Genomic DNA, 15,041 nt, shown 5'->3' on the forward strand with positions numbered 1-15,041 from the left:
GGCTCAAGAGGCCACTTCCTTCCCAGCTCTGGTTATTGTAGCTCAGAAATGACTGATGTTGTGAGGCAAGATGGTTGATATCGGTTAAGGATATAATGCTGGAAGGTCCCTAAGCTGAATTTTTAGGCTGGATAATGGAATTCCAAATGTATGTTTGCATTCATACAGTTTTGCAATTCGAGGCAGCCTTCACGTCACTTATAGCTCTCTATGTTAATGGATGGGGGAAGGATATATATTTTTATATATATATAGATATATATATATATATGTATATATTTTATTTTTTTTTTAAATCAGTTTTGATAATGTTTCTTTTAAAATTGATTAGTTGTTCACTTTACTTTGTTTTGCAATCCTAGCTGGGAGCTGGAAAAGTTTGAGGGAAAACATAATCTACATACTTTATTTTCCCAAAGCTGAAAAACGTTTACATAATTTAAAAATATAGTGTGCGTCTCTCCATTCTGGCCCTTTTTTAGATACTGATAGGGCTGATTAGTGATTTATAGCAAGGCAAAATAATTAATTTTTGGTCCTGGTTCTTAAGATGTCCTTTGTGCAGCAGAGGACTTATAGCAGCATCGAAGGCAAATGTAATTGTGACAAGTCTTTGCATAACTCTAGGGGTGATGTCCTGATCTATAGAAATCAAATTACTTGGGATGTTTTCTGTCTGCTATGCTTTCCCACGCTCTGAATTCTCTAGTGCTCAGAGCAGGCTGGACGAGAGGAGGGGACTGTGTTACCCATGGCCTCTCCAAAGCTAGCAACAGTCAGCCATTTTTAATTTTGCTGCTAATCCCTCTGCTTATCTTTTGTTCTGTTTCCTTACTGCAGCAAGCAAAAATGAAGTCCCACTCACTGGAACACAGGAGCCAGGAGCAACCTTTGTTACAGCCCAAACAGGTACGGTAGTGCTAGCAGGGCTCTGAACCCCGTTCAGTGCTTGCGCCACCACAGACAAGGACACGAGAAATCTCTGTGGATCCAGACAACTCTGCAGGGAGTAAATGACAGTCCAGACACCATGAGGGATGCTCAGCTTGAGGGATTACTTTATGAAGATGGGATGATTTGCTGGAGGGGTTATTTGTGAATGGCTAGACCTGTGTGAATTCAGGATGGATTTGTAAGCCTGGACCATGCTGGAAGTAGTCTCTAAATTACAGAAAATTGAGCTGGAATGGATCTCTGAAGTCATCTAAGTTCAAGGATTTGACAAAGAGAATTTAATATCAGGTTCTAAGTCGTGTGCTGAGCTAAGTCTGAGTGATTGATTGTGTGACCTGTTCCTATGATTGCATGCAATCTGTGGGTCACAGGAGTTAATTCTGGGGCAGCCTGAAGGATGTTTGTAATACTGGGGAGGGGCGGGGGGAATGGAGAACAGTCTGCAGAAATTAAAGAAAAGCTGTTAATCTCTCCCCCAGCCTGGTAGTAGCACTAGCCATCTGTCAGGTTGGAAGCAGGGGGGAACAGGTTTGCTGCTGATCTTTGGCTTATTCCTGCATGTTTCTGAAGGGATTATTCTATAAGGATGTTTCACTTCCTACCTCTTTCCCTTCTAAAACTCTTGTTTCAGGACATACTGGGAATTCTCCCAGTGGGGAGCCCACTGACATCCAGCATCTCCTCTAGTATCACCTCCAGTCTGGCTGCAACCCCACCAAGCCCTGCCGGCACCAGCAGCATACCAGGCATGAATGCCAATGCCCTTCCTTTCTACCCAACCAGTGACACTGTTGAGTCTGTCATAGGTAACTTTGCCATTTTTCCTTTTTTACTTATGCTAATAAGGCTTCCTCAGACATGGATCGCCAGGTATGAGAATTGGAATAGCATGAGTGTTGCAGAAAACTCCATATTTTTTTGTTGCTTCTGTCAGTGTTGGCAGATTGCTGAGGCTGTAAGCTTTTTCCGTGACTGTGATACATCTACAGGTCATTACAGACGAAATTTACCCCCAGGGCCAACAGAAGGCCTCTGAGCCACTTACTCGTGTCAGATGGTGCAAAGGACCTTAGTTTTAGGTCTGTCAGAGTGACAAAGAGATCTCGGAGTAGGCAGGAAATCACAGGAGCATTTTCCACAGTTACAACCCCTTACATTGTAAATGATACTTTTATAGTGAGGGCTGCCACCAGGTAGATTGTAAGGATTGCCCTTCATAGACTGTAGGCCAGAGACTGTAAGAAAAGGAGAACAGGAAAGGCCAGAGAGTGGAATCCCTCCTCTTAAATACATACAGGTTTTTTGGTCACCTGTTTTTTCTTCCCCTTATCTAATGTTTCTGAGGTGATTTCACTAATAATAATAGAAATGAGTGGGCATGTGTGGGATGGAATTACATCGATCATGATTAGTGATGAGGCATATTCAAATACATAAAATGTTTGCAGGCATTCATAAGCTTTATTTTACCCTATCTTTGAACCTCAGAGATGTTTTTCAAGTGATTCCTTCTGCTGGTATTTCTTTTGAGTGGCTCTTCAGCAAAGTAAGGACAAAGCACAAGCCAGACCCAGACATGTTGTAAGTCAGTGTTATTGCATATTATGGACAGACTTGAAAGAGTAGTTTGGGGAAGACTTATGGGAACTGCTGTGATTTCATCAATTTTTTTTTATAACATTTGGGAATACTTTGAGACAAGAAGAAATCAGATCAGGAAAAAAAACCCTGAACTGAAAAGCTGCCCATGACACTTTTGCCAAACCGTTTAAGAACAGCTTGCACAGGGTGGAGAGTAGGGCTGTGTAGACTGACAGATAGCGAGCGAAGGCTCCCCTGCATGTAGGCTCTTTGGGCCATCCTATCTCTTGAAGTTGTTGGTCCTTTATAACATAATTGGTACCTCTGTGTCTGGCAGAGTCTGCCTTGGATGACCTGGACCTGAATGAATTCGGAGTGGCTGCCCTGGAGAAGACATTTGACAGCAGCACAGTGCCCCACACGAGTGGCATCATGATAGGTACATGAAAGCAACAGAGCTTTCTTTATCTTCTGCCAAGCAGTGTTGCCCAGTCACCTCAGTGGAGCCAGCCCAACAAAGCTCTAGAATCAGTCCCAAAATAACACTGGTTAAAACAGCAATTATAACAAACTCTGGCAACTGCTGAGCATCTTTGAAGTGAAATCTTGCCCTTATTGACTAGCAGAGCTGAGTTCTTGCCATTGGGCCCAGGTGTCTTGGGGATGTTTCTTGAGGCTGAATGGGACTTGCTTGATTTTTTTTTTCAAGGGTGTAAGTAGACTCTAGAAGGCATCTGATACCTTTAAAAACACACCGAAGTATAATGATTTACATCTTAAGTAGAAAACTCCCCCTAGCAGTAACAGGAAACTCACTGACCTGGTAATGGTATCCATCTGTCACAGAGTGTCATCATGGTCTGCTGATTTGATTCCTGTAATGTCTGTCTCATTTTAATAAGTGGAGGTAGGCTAAGGCCTCTTCTACCTGTCTCTAATGGATGTCCAGGGGAAAATGAAATGTCTCAGCTTTTTGGGAATGGTTGTAGTTTCTGACTGCCCTTGCTGTGTAAGACAGATTTTGTATGAGACCTGACTTTGGTGGTCTAAAGGTTTCCAAGGGAACTACATTGCCTGGAGCAGGAAGATGTGCTGGGGAGGTTCAGGTTGGACATTTGGAAAAGGTTCTTCACCCAGAGGGCACTGGACACTGGAACAGGCTCCCCAGGGAGGTGTCACAGCCCCAAACCTGACAGTGCTTAAGCAGCATTTGGACAACACGCTCAGACACATGGTGTGAATTTTGAGGTTGTCCTGTGCAGAGGCAGGAGTTGGACTCAATGATCTTTTGGGTCCCTTCCAACTCAGGACATTCTGTGATTCTATGGAGCTGTGTTGAGGCAGGAAGGGACCTGTGGAAGGAACCCTAAGGAATGTCACTTCCACTTCACTGCCAAAGAGAAGAGCCTGGTCTGAGAGTTGACCGTGCGTGTCTGCTGATAGCCCTGCTGCTGCCGCTGCCCATCTGCAGGGGCTTAGCCATCCTCCCCACTGCTGCTCCCTCTGTACCTGTCAGGTCTGGGTGTTACCTGTTGGCCTTGTAAGAAAGATGGGAAGAGTGGGGAGCAGGGCTGAGATCTGCAATGTGTGTGTGGCAGGCAGAATGACCTCTTGTATAAGGAAGGTGTGGTGTCTTTGCAGGTTGGGCTTTTGTTTATTCAGGGTTTTTATTACTGATAGATCTGCGCACTCAAGTGTGTCTAAAGTAACTAAAGATAGTCACTGATTTTTTTAGTGGTTAAGGTTCTGATCTAGCCCAATGTGGTAGTCTTCTCGCTACATGTTGTTTGGAAGTAGTAAAGGCAGAGTGAATTTTTCATTACAAAGCATTTTGCCAGATACCAAATTCATCTTCTCTAGGCTGATAGGGACTGAACTCTGCTCAGAAAACCTTTTGCTCCTTTGGCCAATGAAAGAGTAGCCCATTGAACTCTGAAGGGTCTTAACCTACATGGCTCATGGGACAGCAGCTTCAATGCTCCTTGCAAAGGCTGAGAGGGGAATGAAACATGCTGAGAGTGGAGGGGATCTCGAGGGGCTTAGGGAGGAGAGAGGGAAGCTCACGCCTTCTGCTCTGAACTCCTGCACTGTGCTCTGGCCCATACTTCATGGTCATACGTAGCCATCCTCTCTGTGTGTTCTTTGTCCAGGTGGGAGTTTGCTGCAAAGTTCTGCTCCTGTAAATATCCCCGGGTCCCTTGGAAGCTCTGCCTCCTTTCACTCTGCCTCTCCTTCTCCACCGGTCAGCCTCTCATCGCATTTCCTCCATCAGCCCCAGGGACACTTAAGCCAATCAGAAAACACGTTCCTGGGGACATCAGCTTCTCATGGATCATTAGGTAAATGCACAGTGTGTGTCCCATGTACATGCCTGTCTGTGCCATGTAAGTATTTTAAGTTAGTTTTAATTTTAATGTATTATTTCACTGCTGTCATTTGTATCTCTTCTTCCCAAGAGAACAGCAACAGTACTAGAAGCTGCCTTATCAAAAATCAGCTAATACCTTATGAACAATGGAGCAATTCTCTCTGCTTTCCACATATCTAGACTGAAAAAAAGAAACAGATAGGCTAAGTGAATTGCCCTGATGATTTCTTTCAGGGAAAAGAGCTCTACCTTTTCCTGCCAACAATGTTGTGCTGAGACTCAAGAGTTGGGTCCTCAGCTTTGCTTAGTGTGAAGGTGGGGATTGCAGCTTGCCCTTGGGACTGCTTGTAGGTCAGGTTGGCTTCTGGGAGCTCTAGAGCAGGCTGGGTCATTGTACTTTTTTCTCCTGTTTGGCATTCTGCGCGCAGTTCTGCATGATTGACTTTGCAAGAAGTTCCAGCGTTCCAACATTGTCCCCTTTGCTCCTCTTGTTTTTTTTTTTCCTCTTGAGGATCTGTTTCCTGTCTGAGGGACTGTGAAGGGAAGAGAAATTGCCTTGGAGCTTCAGCTGTATTGGGCAGAACTGGGAACTGAGGGGTGAAATCTATTTTGTTATCAAGACACAGGGTTACCTTGAGAAATAAAACTATTTGGGCTCAAAGCTACAGTGACACCGGCTCTGCTGATTTCTGTTAGCGAGAGTAAAAATTAGTTCTCTCTATTGCTGCTAGACATAAATGCTTCCTCAAATTTGAGATACTCTTTTGTCTTTAATATTCAGCTTAACCTAATAAAATGATTACATGCTTTTGTAATCTATTTCTGCATGCACTTCTCTATGTAACTGCATCCCTTGTTTGCATAGGCCAAAACCATGCTTCCAAGCCTTGCAATTGCTATTTGTTTGGCTTTAACAGTTTTTACAATTACTGTAATAAGAAAAGAGACATCAGAGGACATCTCTGCTATTAATTAGTGTTGAGGCTGTCTGTTTATCCCAGTTGCAGTAAGAAAAGGAAATCTTGCTGCGAAGGCCTGCTTTTCATTTCAGAAGAAACAACTTAAGCAGTTTTATTTATCTTGACTATGTAGTTACACAAAAAGCCAAAGAAATGGAGGAAACTCACAAATGCATTTAAATAATAAGTTTTTAAGAGGAAGATATCTTCATGTAATAGAACAAAACCATTTTTGCTGAGGTTTTGATAAGATATTTAAATAGGAACCCAGCAGTTGAGAATCTGTAATCTCTCTGTTCCATGTGGCTTGCTGAATGCACATAAGTTACTGTGTAGTGTGTGTAGTTATTACTTATTTGTATTGCAGTTGAGCTAGTCCTGGGCTAGTTCCCACTGTGCTAGATGCAAAATGTGCAGAGAAGGCATTCCTGACCAAAGGGGCTTCCTACTTCAAATGTGAAATGGGAACAGCAGGTGGAAAGGGGGAGGAAAAAGAAACAACAGGATAAGCTTGCTCAGCATTATGGCAGAATTTGTGGCTTGCCCTCATCCTGCTTAGTGCTAGATTCCCATTCAAGAAAATGGAGTTTTAAAAGCAAAATGCGAGTTTGGATTCTGATAAAACTTCTGCTTTCAACTGAGCACACTTCAGAGCAGCTGAAATGGATCTATGGTAAGTGGCTTGAGCCAGCAAAGATCCCTTGCTGCTCTGTTACATGGCTTGTTAGGGCACCTAAGCCCTTAGTGACAAGTTACTATTTTTCATCTGTATTTTTATAACTGTTTGTGCCTTGTCTGGTGCTAAATGGGAAGTGAGTGGTGCTGGGGCAGCCCTCAGTGAGAGGCCGTTGGCTCCAGGGCTTGCTTGCAGATACAGTCACTTCGGCTGCTATAAGATCATAACCATCAAATGCAGGTAGATTTAGGAATGTCCACACCTAGTGGTGAGCACCACTAAATGAAAATAACTCCTGCATGAAACTGGTGCAAGTCTGTGTGTGTGTAGGAGTCCACATCACTCAGTAGCTCTGTCTCACTATGTGTTCTCCTGCTAGTTCTCTCCTGCGTGCAAAGTCTAGATCCTTATTTTAAGTAAAGAAACTTCTGTTATTAGAAGACTATAAACCTTGGAGCCTGTGAAAAGTAACTAGCTTTGTTTACAGCTGGTTTTGTACTGCTTTGTCTCCTAAGCTTTGAATTTCTTCCTGAAAAGAGAAATGATTTGAACAAGTTAAAATAGGAAAGTGGTTAGTTAGTCTTCTCTGATGCCAGTCATTAGCTTTATGCTGAAACTCTGCAGCGGATTAAGCTGATGTATATACTATTGCCTCCACTTGTTTATAAACAGAGTTTTACAGTTAGTGCTGTTTCTTGTATATGCAAACAGTAAGGACATTGGTGCATTTTAGTCTCACTGTTTGGGAAGTGAGACTCCTTTTCTAAGCACCAAGCTGAGGAGACAAAAGCAGCAGTTTTGTTAGGGTGTAATGTGAGAGGACGCACCACCTGGGCTGGCTGGTTGAACCCATCTGTTCACCACCGCAGATGGCTCTGCTGCACAGAGAGGTTCAGGGGGTCTCATATGAGAAGAGGGATTCAAGCTGGTAGTCAGCTCTGCTCTATAACCGATGCTTCTAGAAAAGCCTGGTTCAAAAGTTGCCTCCACTCAGTTTCTTGGGTCCTCCCCGTATCGTTAAAGATGAGGCCTAATGATGTGAAATATCCCGTATAAATCCCACTGTGATGGATTCCTGGGGATGAAAGTAATTCCTAAGGTGATTTCTCTTTCCTATGTACGTGTTTTTGTATCCTGGATTTCACAGGGTTAGGGAGGAAATGGAGAAGTTGCCAGCACCTGTGACATAACCCTCTCTATTTCCCTGTGAAACAGGTTTAAATGGGATGAACAGCAGCATATGGGAACACTTTGCTTCGGGGAGTTTTTCGCCCAGTACCTCACCTGCATTTCTGTCAGGTCCAGGTGCTGCGGAGCTGGCACGGCTACGACAGGAACTGGATGAAGCCAACAGCACAATAAAGCAGTGGGAAGAGTCTTGGAAACAAGCCAAACAGGTACTTGGGCAGCTCTGGGGAAGATGGATTAGGGAGTGCAAAGGAGTAGGAGGGTGTCAGCCTTTCAACAGGAGCTTTCTGGACCTTGAGGCAATGGGAAGAGCTGTAGGTTTTACAAACGAATTCTCTTAAGCATTCTTATTCCTCCTTCTCCCTTGGAAAAGGAGACTGAATCACTGTGCCTGATGCATTCAGATGGTGGAAGCGCAAGGCCAGGTGTCATAACAGATGCACTGAAGTGCTTGGTTGTCACTTAGACCTGCCAGTTGATTTAGACCTATGACAATTTGCTGATATGCAAAGTTTACCCCTGTAACGGTGTGAGCCAGTTGTATAGAACCACAGCCCAACAAGGTGGGGTATCTGGAATGAGCAGCACATTGAAGCAAAGCTCCAAGGATATTCCAGCATTTGGGAACAGAGCAGATGAGACAGAACATGCTCCTGGTGAGGAGTGAATGAAAACAGATAGTTTTGGCTGGGATATTCTATTGGAGGGTGACTGAGTTTTCAGACTGCTTCTTTTACCTTCTTTGTTGGAACCTGCAGGCTTGTGATGCTTGGAAAAAGGAGGCAGAGGAAGCAAATGATCGCGCCAACACAGCTAACATGGAATGCGAACTGGCCCGGGAGCAGAGGGAAGCCTTGGAGCTGCAAGTGAAGAAACTGCAGGAGGAGCTGGAAAGGATCCACGCAGGCCAGGACCCTCAGTTTCTGCGCTCCTTCTCTGACCTGGAGACTCTCTCTCTCTCTTCACTTTACACCCTTCAGAAACAGCTGCGGGCAAACCTGGAGAAAGTCGATAAGGTGAGTGCAGGGATTTGTAGGGCAGGGCCTTGCTCTCTGCTCCTACAGATTGCAGCTTTTTTCCCTTTAATGCAGCCAGACATCAGCAGCCCATCAAAATAATTCCATGTGGATGTAGCCAAAGTGCGTTTTAGCCAGCTTACAGGAAAATACCTGCCCTTTCTTTGTGCCTAAAGCACAGAGTTTAAGTCAATCAAAGCTGCTCTGTTGATCCAAAAGGTTGTAAAAGATATCATGCTGTGCTGCTTTGCTTTTGCTTCAGAAGGCGAATGGGCAGACAGCTCCAAGTCCTTCCCCTGCTGCCTCCTTCCTGCTCCCCAAAGTGCACAGCACAGGATGGGATCTCTTTTGCTTTGTGACTTTGCTTATGTGTTCCCCTGTTCCCCTCTCTTGCAGGCGGTATTTCAGATGCAGTCAGTGAAATGCCTTAAGTGTCAGGAGGAGAACCGGGTGGTGTTACCGTGCCAACACGCAGTGCTGTGTGAAACGTGCGCCGAGGAGGGCGAGTGCCCCATCTGCCATCCAAACAGGCCCCATTCTCTCCAGTCGTGACCTTCCAAGGACGCTTGTTCTAATCATATCGTATAGGACTTTTTAACTTTATACATGCGTACATATATATGTATGTGTACATATATATATGTATGTGTATATATATGTATATATGTGTGTGTATGTGCATGTTTGTGTATGTATATATATGCACACACACGCACATACACGCATAAAACAAAAATTAGTTGCAGAGCACTTTTTAATATTTTACATCCCGTATCTAAACTGCCCCTCACCCGTGCCCCACTAATTCTAACTCTTGAGGAACTTTGAGAGCTGTTTTTAATACAGATCAAAGGGCCATTTGCAAAGAGTCTGTGTTTCTCCTCTTTTCTATTTAGGTGATAACAAATTTTTGACTATTTCCAGAAGGATTTAGAGTGGGCAAGAGGGGCTTCCATGTGCTTTCCAGGGGAAGAGTCTCATGAGATCACAGGGAGGATCGAGGTGGATTGAAATGACTGTTCACGTCTTTGGTCTCCCTGCTCTTTCACTGACCCAGCTTGGTTAAAGCCGTCCTCCCTGATGGAAGCTCTGCTGGGCGCCTGCCTGGCGAGCCTCATGTTGCCGATCTCTGAATGTGCAGGAACTTTGTGTGTCGTTTAATCAGCAAAGTTCGCTTTTTAAATTTTTTTTTACACTCTTTGTATATTTGTATGAAAAGAAGAAAAGGGGGTGGGAGAAAAAAGTATTGGACCTTGAGCAAGCCAGGCTCCAAAATTGAGTGAGCAGTGTTCATTGCTCATATAGCTGACATGTTCCAGGTCTGAGCAGCTTTCAAAGTATCGCCCTTGTGTCAGCTAAAGCCCTTTATGAAAGGAATATGGATGCATAGGTTAGTTGTCTCCAGGCACCCCTCTGTCTAGAGACTTTTTACTGTTTCAGACCAGATTATTTCTTTTAGCCACAGGGACATGTTTTATAGTCACTGCTGAAACACATGAAACAATTCCAGGTAGTCAGGACACGTTTTTTGAACAGAGTTGATGTTTCTTGTGTCAGCACCTCAAGGATGGGTTATGGGCTGCTGCGTCCAGAAGCCCTCATGCTTCGTGCTCATGTATGTCTGTGGTGACAGAGAAAGTCCAGTGTGACAAAGAAATGCCACCAGCTTAGACCCTACCAGTAGCTGAGCTTTCCTGTGACTTTCTATACCGTTGGATTTTTACATCAGGTGGATTGCAGTAACCTGCTGGGATCTCAACAAAAAGGCCACTCAGTTGACTAAACATGTTTTGTTTTGCACAGGGTCGCTGCCTGTGCCGCCCCTCCCTGGCCTGGAAAAGCACTGGAACCTCCAGCAGCCCACTGGTGTAGGAAACTGAATTTTTACTGGAGCCTCTCAGAAAGCTTCATATTTAATGCAAAAACATAATTAGGTTTGCTTCCATAATTCCACCTTTCCTTTACATGGAAGGGGTTAATATGCATTCCCAGATGATCTCTTAAGTGCAGCTCTGTGTAGTTCTTTTTTAATGTTTTTCCCATTAACTTGTTTTTGGGTTTTTTGGTAAAAATGCTTTTTTTTTTTTCCATGTGTATTTTATTGTAACTAGCATCAGGTTTTTTTTTAATTTTTTTTTTTCATGGAGAGACACTGTTGAGTGATTTTTGTGGCTATGTTGTTTGGTTATAGCCTTTGAATGTCTGTGCCATGGGGCAGCACATCTGCCTTGGTCTGATCTTAAGGAGAGACCTTTTATTAAAATGTGTGAACATTTCTTTTTTTAGGAAAAATAATTAAAAATTAAAAAAAAAAAGGAGGGGGACGAGGAGAAAAGCCCGATTAAGAGAAAAATTTACTACAAAGTTTTTGTAACTAACTTAAATCATAGGAAATAAACTCTTAAATCAGGTCTTTAATATTTATAAGAAGCAGAGCTGATCAGCCTGTTTCTGGCTGTTGGTTTGTAACACTTTTTATTAGCGTGGTGGTTTTTCTGCTCTCCAGCCTTCCTGGGGGACTGGTGAGGGTGGTGCTGCCTTTGGCCAACGCTCTTTTTGCAGAACCCAGCTGGGTGACTTCACCTAATACCTACGGGGGCGTTTTTTTGCTTTGTCCCATCTCTTCAGCTGGAACTTGGCCCCTGGTGGTGGCTCCGTTGGTCTCACTGGGACTTCCAGTCCCCTGTGGTGCTGGGCTGGTGAGTGTAGGGAGAAGAAATATTCCCCCCCATTTCTGTGGGGACACGCAGCTTAGATAGGGGGGTACAAGGAAAATTCCAGGCCGGAGAAAGCATGTTTTTCCCTTTTGAGTAAAACAATTTCTCTGTTTTAAAACTTATACTGAAGGACCAAAGAATTGAAAACTTCCCCCATTTGTGGCCCTTATATTTAGACTTTCCATTGCCACGCTGCACTCATGGCAGAACAGCCTGAAGGAATGAGCACTAGCCCTGGGATGTCGCATCCCCTTCCCTTTCCCCCACCCCCATGTATCTCGTCACTCTTTTTGCACAAGCACATAGCCTGTTTCTCTCTTTCCTCTGGTTCTTTAAGAAACACTTGTTTATTTAGGTTTCTATGAAGTTTTTGCTGCTTTATTAAAAAAGAAAAAAAGAGAAATATCTCAAATGTGAATTATTTTCTTAAGCATCAGATGAAAAAGAGAACTTCATCTTGGACTATTTTGTGAATATTTTGGGGGAGTCACTTATGTGACAGTTTCCTAAGTGAGTGAGGTGAGAGCAGGGGGAAGGGGCAGCATTTCTGACCCGCTCCAGCAGTGGAAGGACGAACCATAATCACAGCACTGCGTTCAAGGCTTAAGAGTCAGCTTCTGTATCATGTAAAAAAAGTCTTGTTGGAATAAACCTGGTGCTACTATGTACAACCCCTGTCCTGTACTGTCACGCTTCCTTCTGAAGCAGGAACCCCCTTTTCCAGGACATCTGGTAACACATCAGAGCTAAGGGGGCTTATGTTGATTTTTTTTGGGCCAAGGCACTCTTCCAAATGAAGTTTTGGTGCACGAGGCTCCTGGCTGAGCAGCCCCAAACATGCCTGGGTCCTGCCTCTTCACATGGACTCCTTGGATAATGACATTTTCCTCCCTGTATTTTCTGGGAGCTTTGGAAGCGTTGACCTCAGTGACTAATTGTGCAGGTTGGATGCTCCTGAGCTAAGAACCTGGGGGAGGGGAGTCCCAATTGTGTTGTGAAACCTCAGTATCTTAAAGGTCGATAAACTTTTACATTATTATGGAAGAACAATATAGAAGCAGATGGCTGAAGGCAACACTATCCTGGGTAGACAGGTCCCAAAAAGCAAGGCTAGAGCTGTAGACGATAGCTAGGAATTGAAGAATTTTGGCATCGCTTTGACCTAACAGGACCAATTTTAGCTCATCTCTGGCCTTAGATGACGTAGCCACATGTCAGCTGTGGCGCAAGAGCAGCCGGGGGGAGTCTCGGAGCTTAGAGCACAATATTTTCCTATAGCAGTTCCCCCCATGAAGGGGAAATTACTGCACCTGATCCCCTGTTGAAGGATTTTACACTTTCCATACATCTCCGAAGCTGAACCTGAGCCACTCGCAAGGCTTGCGCAGCTGAGACAAGGCAGAGAGTCCTCACGCTGTGGGGACGCCCGTAACCCTGAACGGACTCAGTGATTCACTGCTGTTCCACCAGCCTCTGAACCTTCTCTCTTTCTCCTTTTCCCCCATCTGAGAAGGAAAAATATTACCAGTGTTTTCCTCCAGAATTACAATAATCCCTGGAGTGATGGCCAACAGCAAAATAGATGTTAACTGATGTAAAAACCTAGTATTTTAAAGGTGGAGTATTCCTGCAAACTAGTGACTGCGCCGGAGGGATTTCTGGGGCTTCCCCACTCCGTAGCTTCCAATGTTAAAACAAAGTAAATACAGTATACGTTTTTAAAAGAGTAATAATAACACACTGCAGTATTTCTGGTGGCAGTTCCTGCCCAGTCCCGTCCCCGTGCTCCCAGGAGGAAGGGCACCGGGCAGAGGCGCCCCTAGTCCGTGTAGAAGTTGGCAGAATGGTGATCGGTGGTGTGTAAACCGTGTTGTTGATTCCATGTATAGAACTGTGATTTCAGCTGTCGTTCTCTCGTACTCTGTAAATATGTTTTGGCTGTCGGAAAACCTGGTTTAGACTCTTTTTCTTGGCAGAGTGGATTTGCATGTGGGGCTGGAAAGAACTCAATCTGTGTCACAGTTTCCAAGGGCAGGATGGATTTCTTTTCTTTTTTTCTTTTTTTTTTTTTAGAGGACAATAAATTTTTATTTTTTTGCTAAGAAAACAAATATATATAAAATAAAGTAGTGTATGCGTGTGTGTGCGCTCGTGCGTGCCCGGGTGTATGTGCAGCTCCTGCCCTGCTCTGGGGCTGGGGGAGGTGGGGAGAAGTCTGTGCAGTGAAGCCATCAAAATAACAAGATCAAACTAATCTCCGTGGCCAGTTTTGCCTTTCACACGACCAAGAATAATTTCCTGAGCTCTTTCTGGCTCAAGCCCCATTTTTGGAGGCGTTGCCCTTCACCTTTGTGACTGAGGTGCAAGGGACGAGGGAGAGTCCTTGCAGTGTGGGTATGTGGGGGCTGAGACTCCTTTGGCAATGGCAAAATCACAGAGTAAAGAGCAATTTTAGCACCCAGATTCTTGTTCTGGACAAGGATTTAAGTCCAAGTGTCTCCTGCAGGAGCCAGGCTGGGCAACTGCAGGAATATGGACGCTTAAATATGGACATTTAAATGGTTACATACTTTGTTTCATGCATTGGCACCCAAAGGAACATACCTTACATATGGATCCCAGGAATACCGTTTATTTTTGATCTAATTGACCCTTCAAAGCTGCATCAACCACTTGCCCTTTAGCCCAATCACAACAATAATCCAAATTGCCCAATTTGCATTACAGATTAATAAAATCAGTACACCGGAGTGCCTGCCCCCTTTGCTCTGGTGTTGCAGCAGCCTACCTGTGTTACAGTTCTTCACCAGCATGAGGATGATGGGGGTTTCTTCTTCCTCTATCTGGCATTTGCTGGGCTTTAGATGTTCAAGACTCATTTTTTTAATGGTCAGGGCTGTTCTCCTCCAGGTCTCTGGGGTTACTTGTGCTCTGATTGTTTAAATTTTATTAATCTTTCTATATAAAGGTGATGATTCCTTTTGGGGTGTGAAAAGACACAGAAAACTGCTGGAGCTTAGCAAAGAATTAAGCTAAAGCACCTTGGATAATACAGCACAAAGAGCCTCAAAACCGGTCAGCCTGTGGACACGCTGCCTGTTGCAGTGAGGACAGTCTGGGTGACGGTCCAGAGCAAGTTAAAGCACAACGGTTTTTAAACATACAGCTAAAAACAAGCCAAATCCACATTCAAACCCGCAGCCCGTATAGCTAAGCCTTGCTTTAATAAAGCGTGAGGCTGGTTGATAATTGGTGTCAACACCAAATTAGCTGCAGAGTGCAGGTGTGGGGAGTCCACACTCTCCAGAGACCAACCAGCTGAAATTAAACCCCGTGTCCCCATCTGCAAGCAGGGACCCTTCGCCGCCTCTCATTTCTCTGCGGCTACAAGGGCGGCCTGAACCGAGCGAGTTAAACCAGCAAATGTCCTCCTTGTGAGTGAGCAGCGCCTTAATCCTCCTGCTGTGGGTTCGGCTGAGCCTGCCCATGGCATATAGATACTAAAGCAGATTTTTTTCTTCCCCACCCCCACATCAAGGCCTTGACCTGAATTGGCCCGGCGGGTGCTCAGCCCCCCGAGCA

At 44.5% G+C, this 15,041-nt stretch overlaps 1 protein-coding gene across 10 annotated transcripts in view; it reads left to right on the forward strand.

Annotated features, from left to right (window-relative positions):
- The window catches only part of UNK (unk zinc finger), a 45,418-nt gene extending 32,010 nt beyond the window's left edge, over positions 1 to 13,408 (forward strand). For 3 of the 10 annotated variants that reach the window (XM_065034093.1, XM_065034102.1, XM_065034094.1), the window contains 7 exons: positions 841 to 909; positions 1,586 to 1,760; positions 2,873 to 2,974; positions 4,686 to 4,874; positions 7,754 to 7,935; positions 8,485 to 8,742; positions 9,139 to 13,408. In XM_065034093.1, the coding sequence (XP_064890165.1) occupies positions 841 to 909; positions 1,586 to 1,760; positions 2,873 to 2,974; positions 4,686 to 4,874; positions 7,754 to 7,935; positions 8,485 to 8,742; positions 9,139 to 9,294 (1,131 nt within the window). In that variant the 3' untranslated portion in view covers positions 9,295 to 13,408. The remainder of the gene's footprint in view (positions 1 to 840; positions 910 to 1,585; positions 1,761 to 2,872; positions 2,975 to 4,685; positions 4,875 to 7,753; positions 7,936 to 8,484; positions 8,743 to 9,138) is intronic. The other 7 variants (XM_065034103.1, XM_065034096.1, XM_065034099.1 and 4 more) reach the window with 3 other exon arrangements.
- Positions 13,409 to 15,041: the final 1,633 nt, after the last annotated feature.

This window comes from Columba livia, chromosome 18 (genome assembly GCF_036013475.1).
Source record: "Columba livia isolate bColLiv1 breed racing homer chromosome 18, bColLiv1.pat.W.v2, whole genome shotgun sequence".
In the NCBI taxonomy this organism is placed as follows: Eukaryota; Metazoa; Chordata; class Aves; order Columbiformes; family Columbidae; genus Columba; species Columba livia.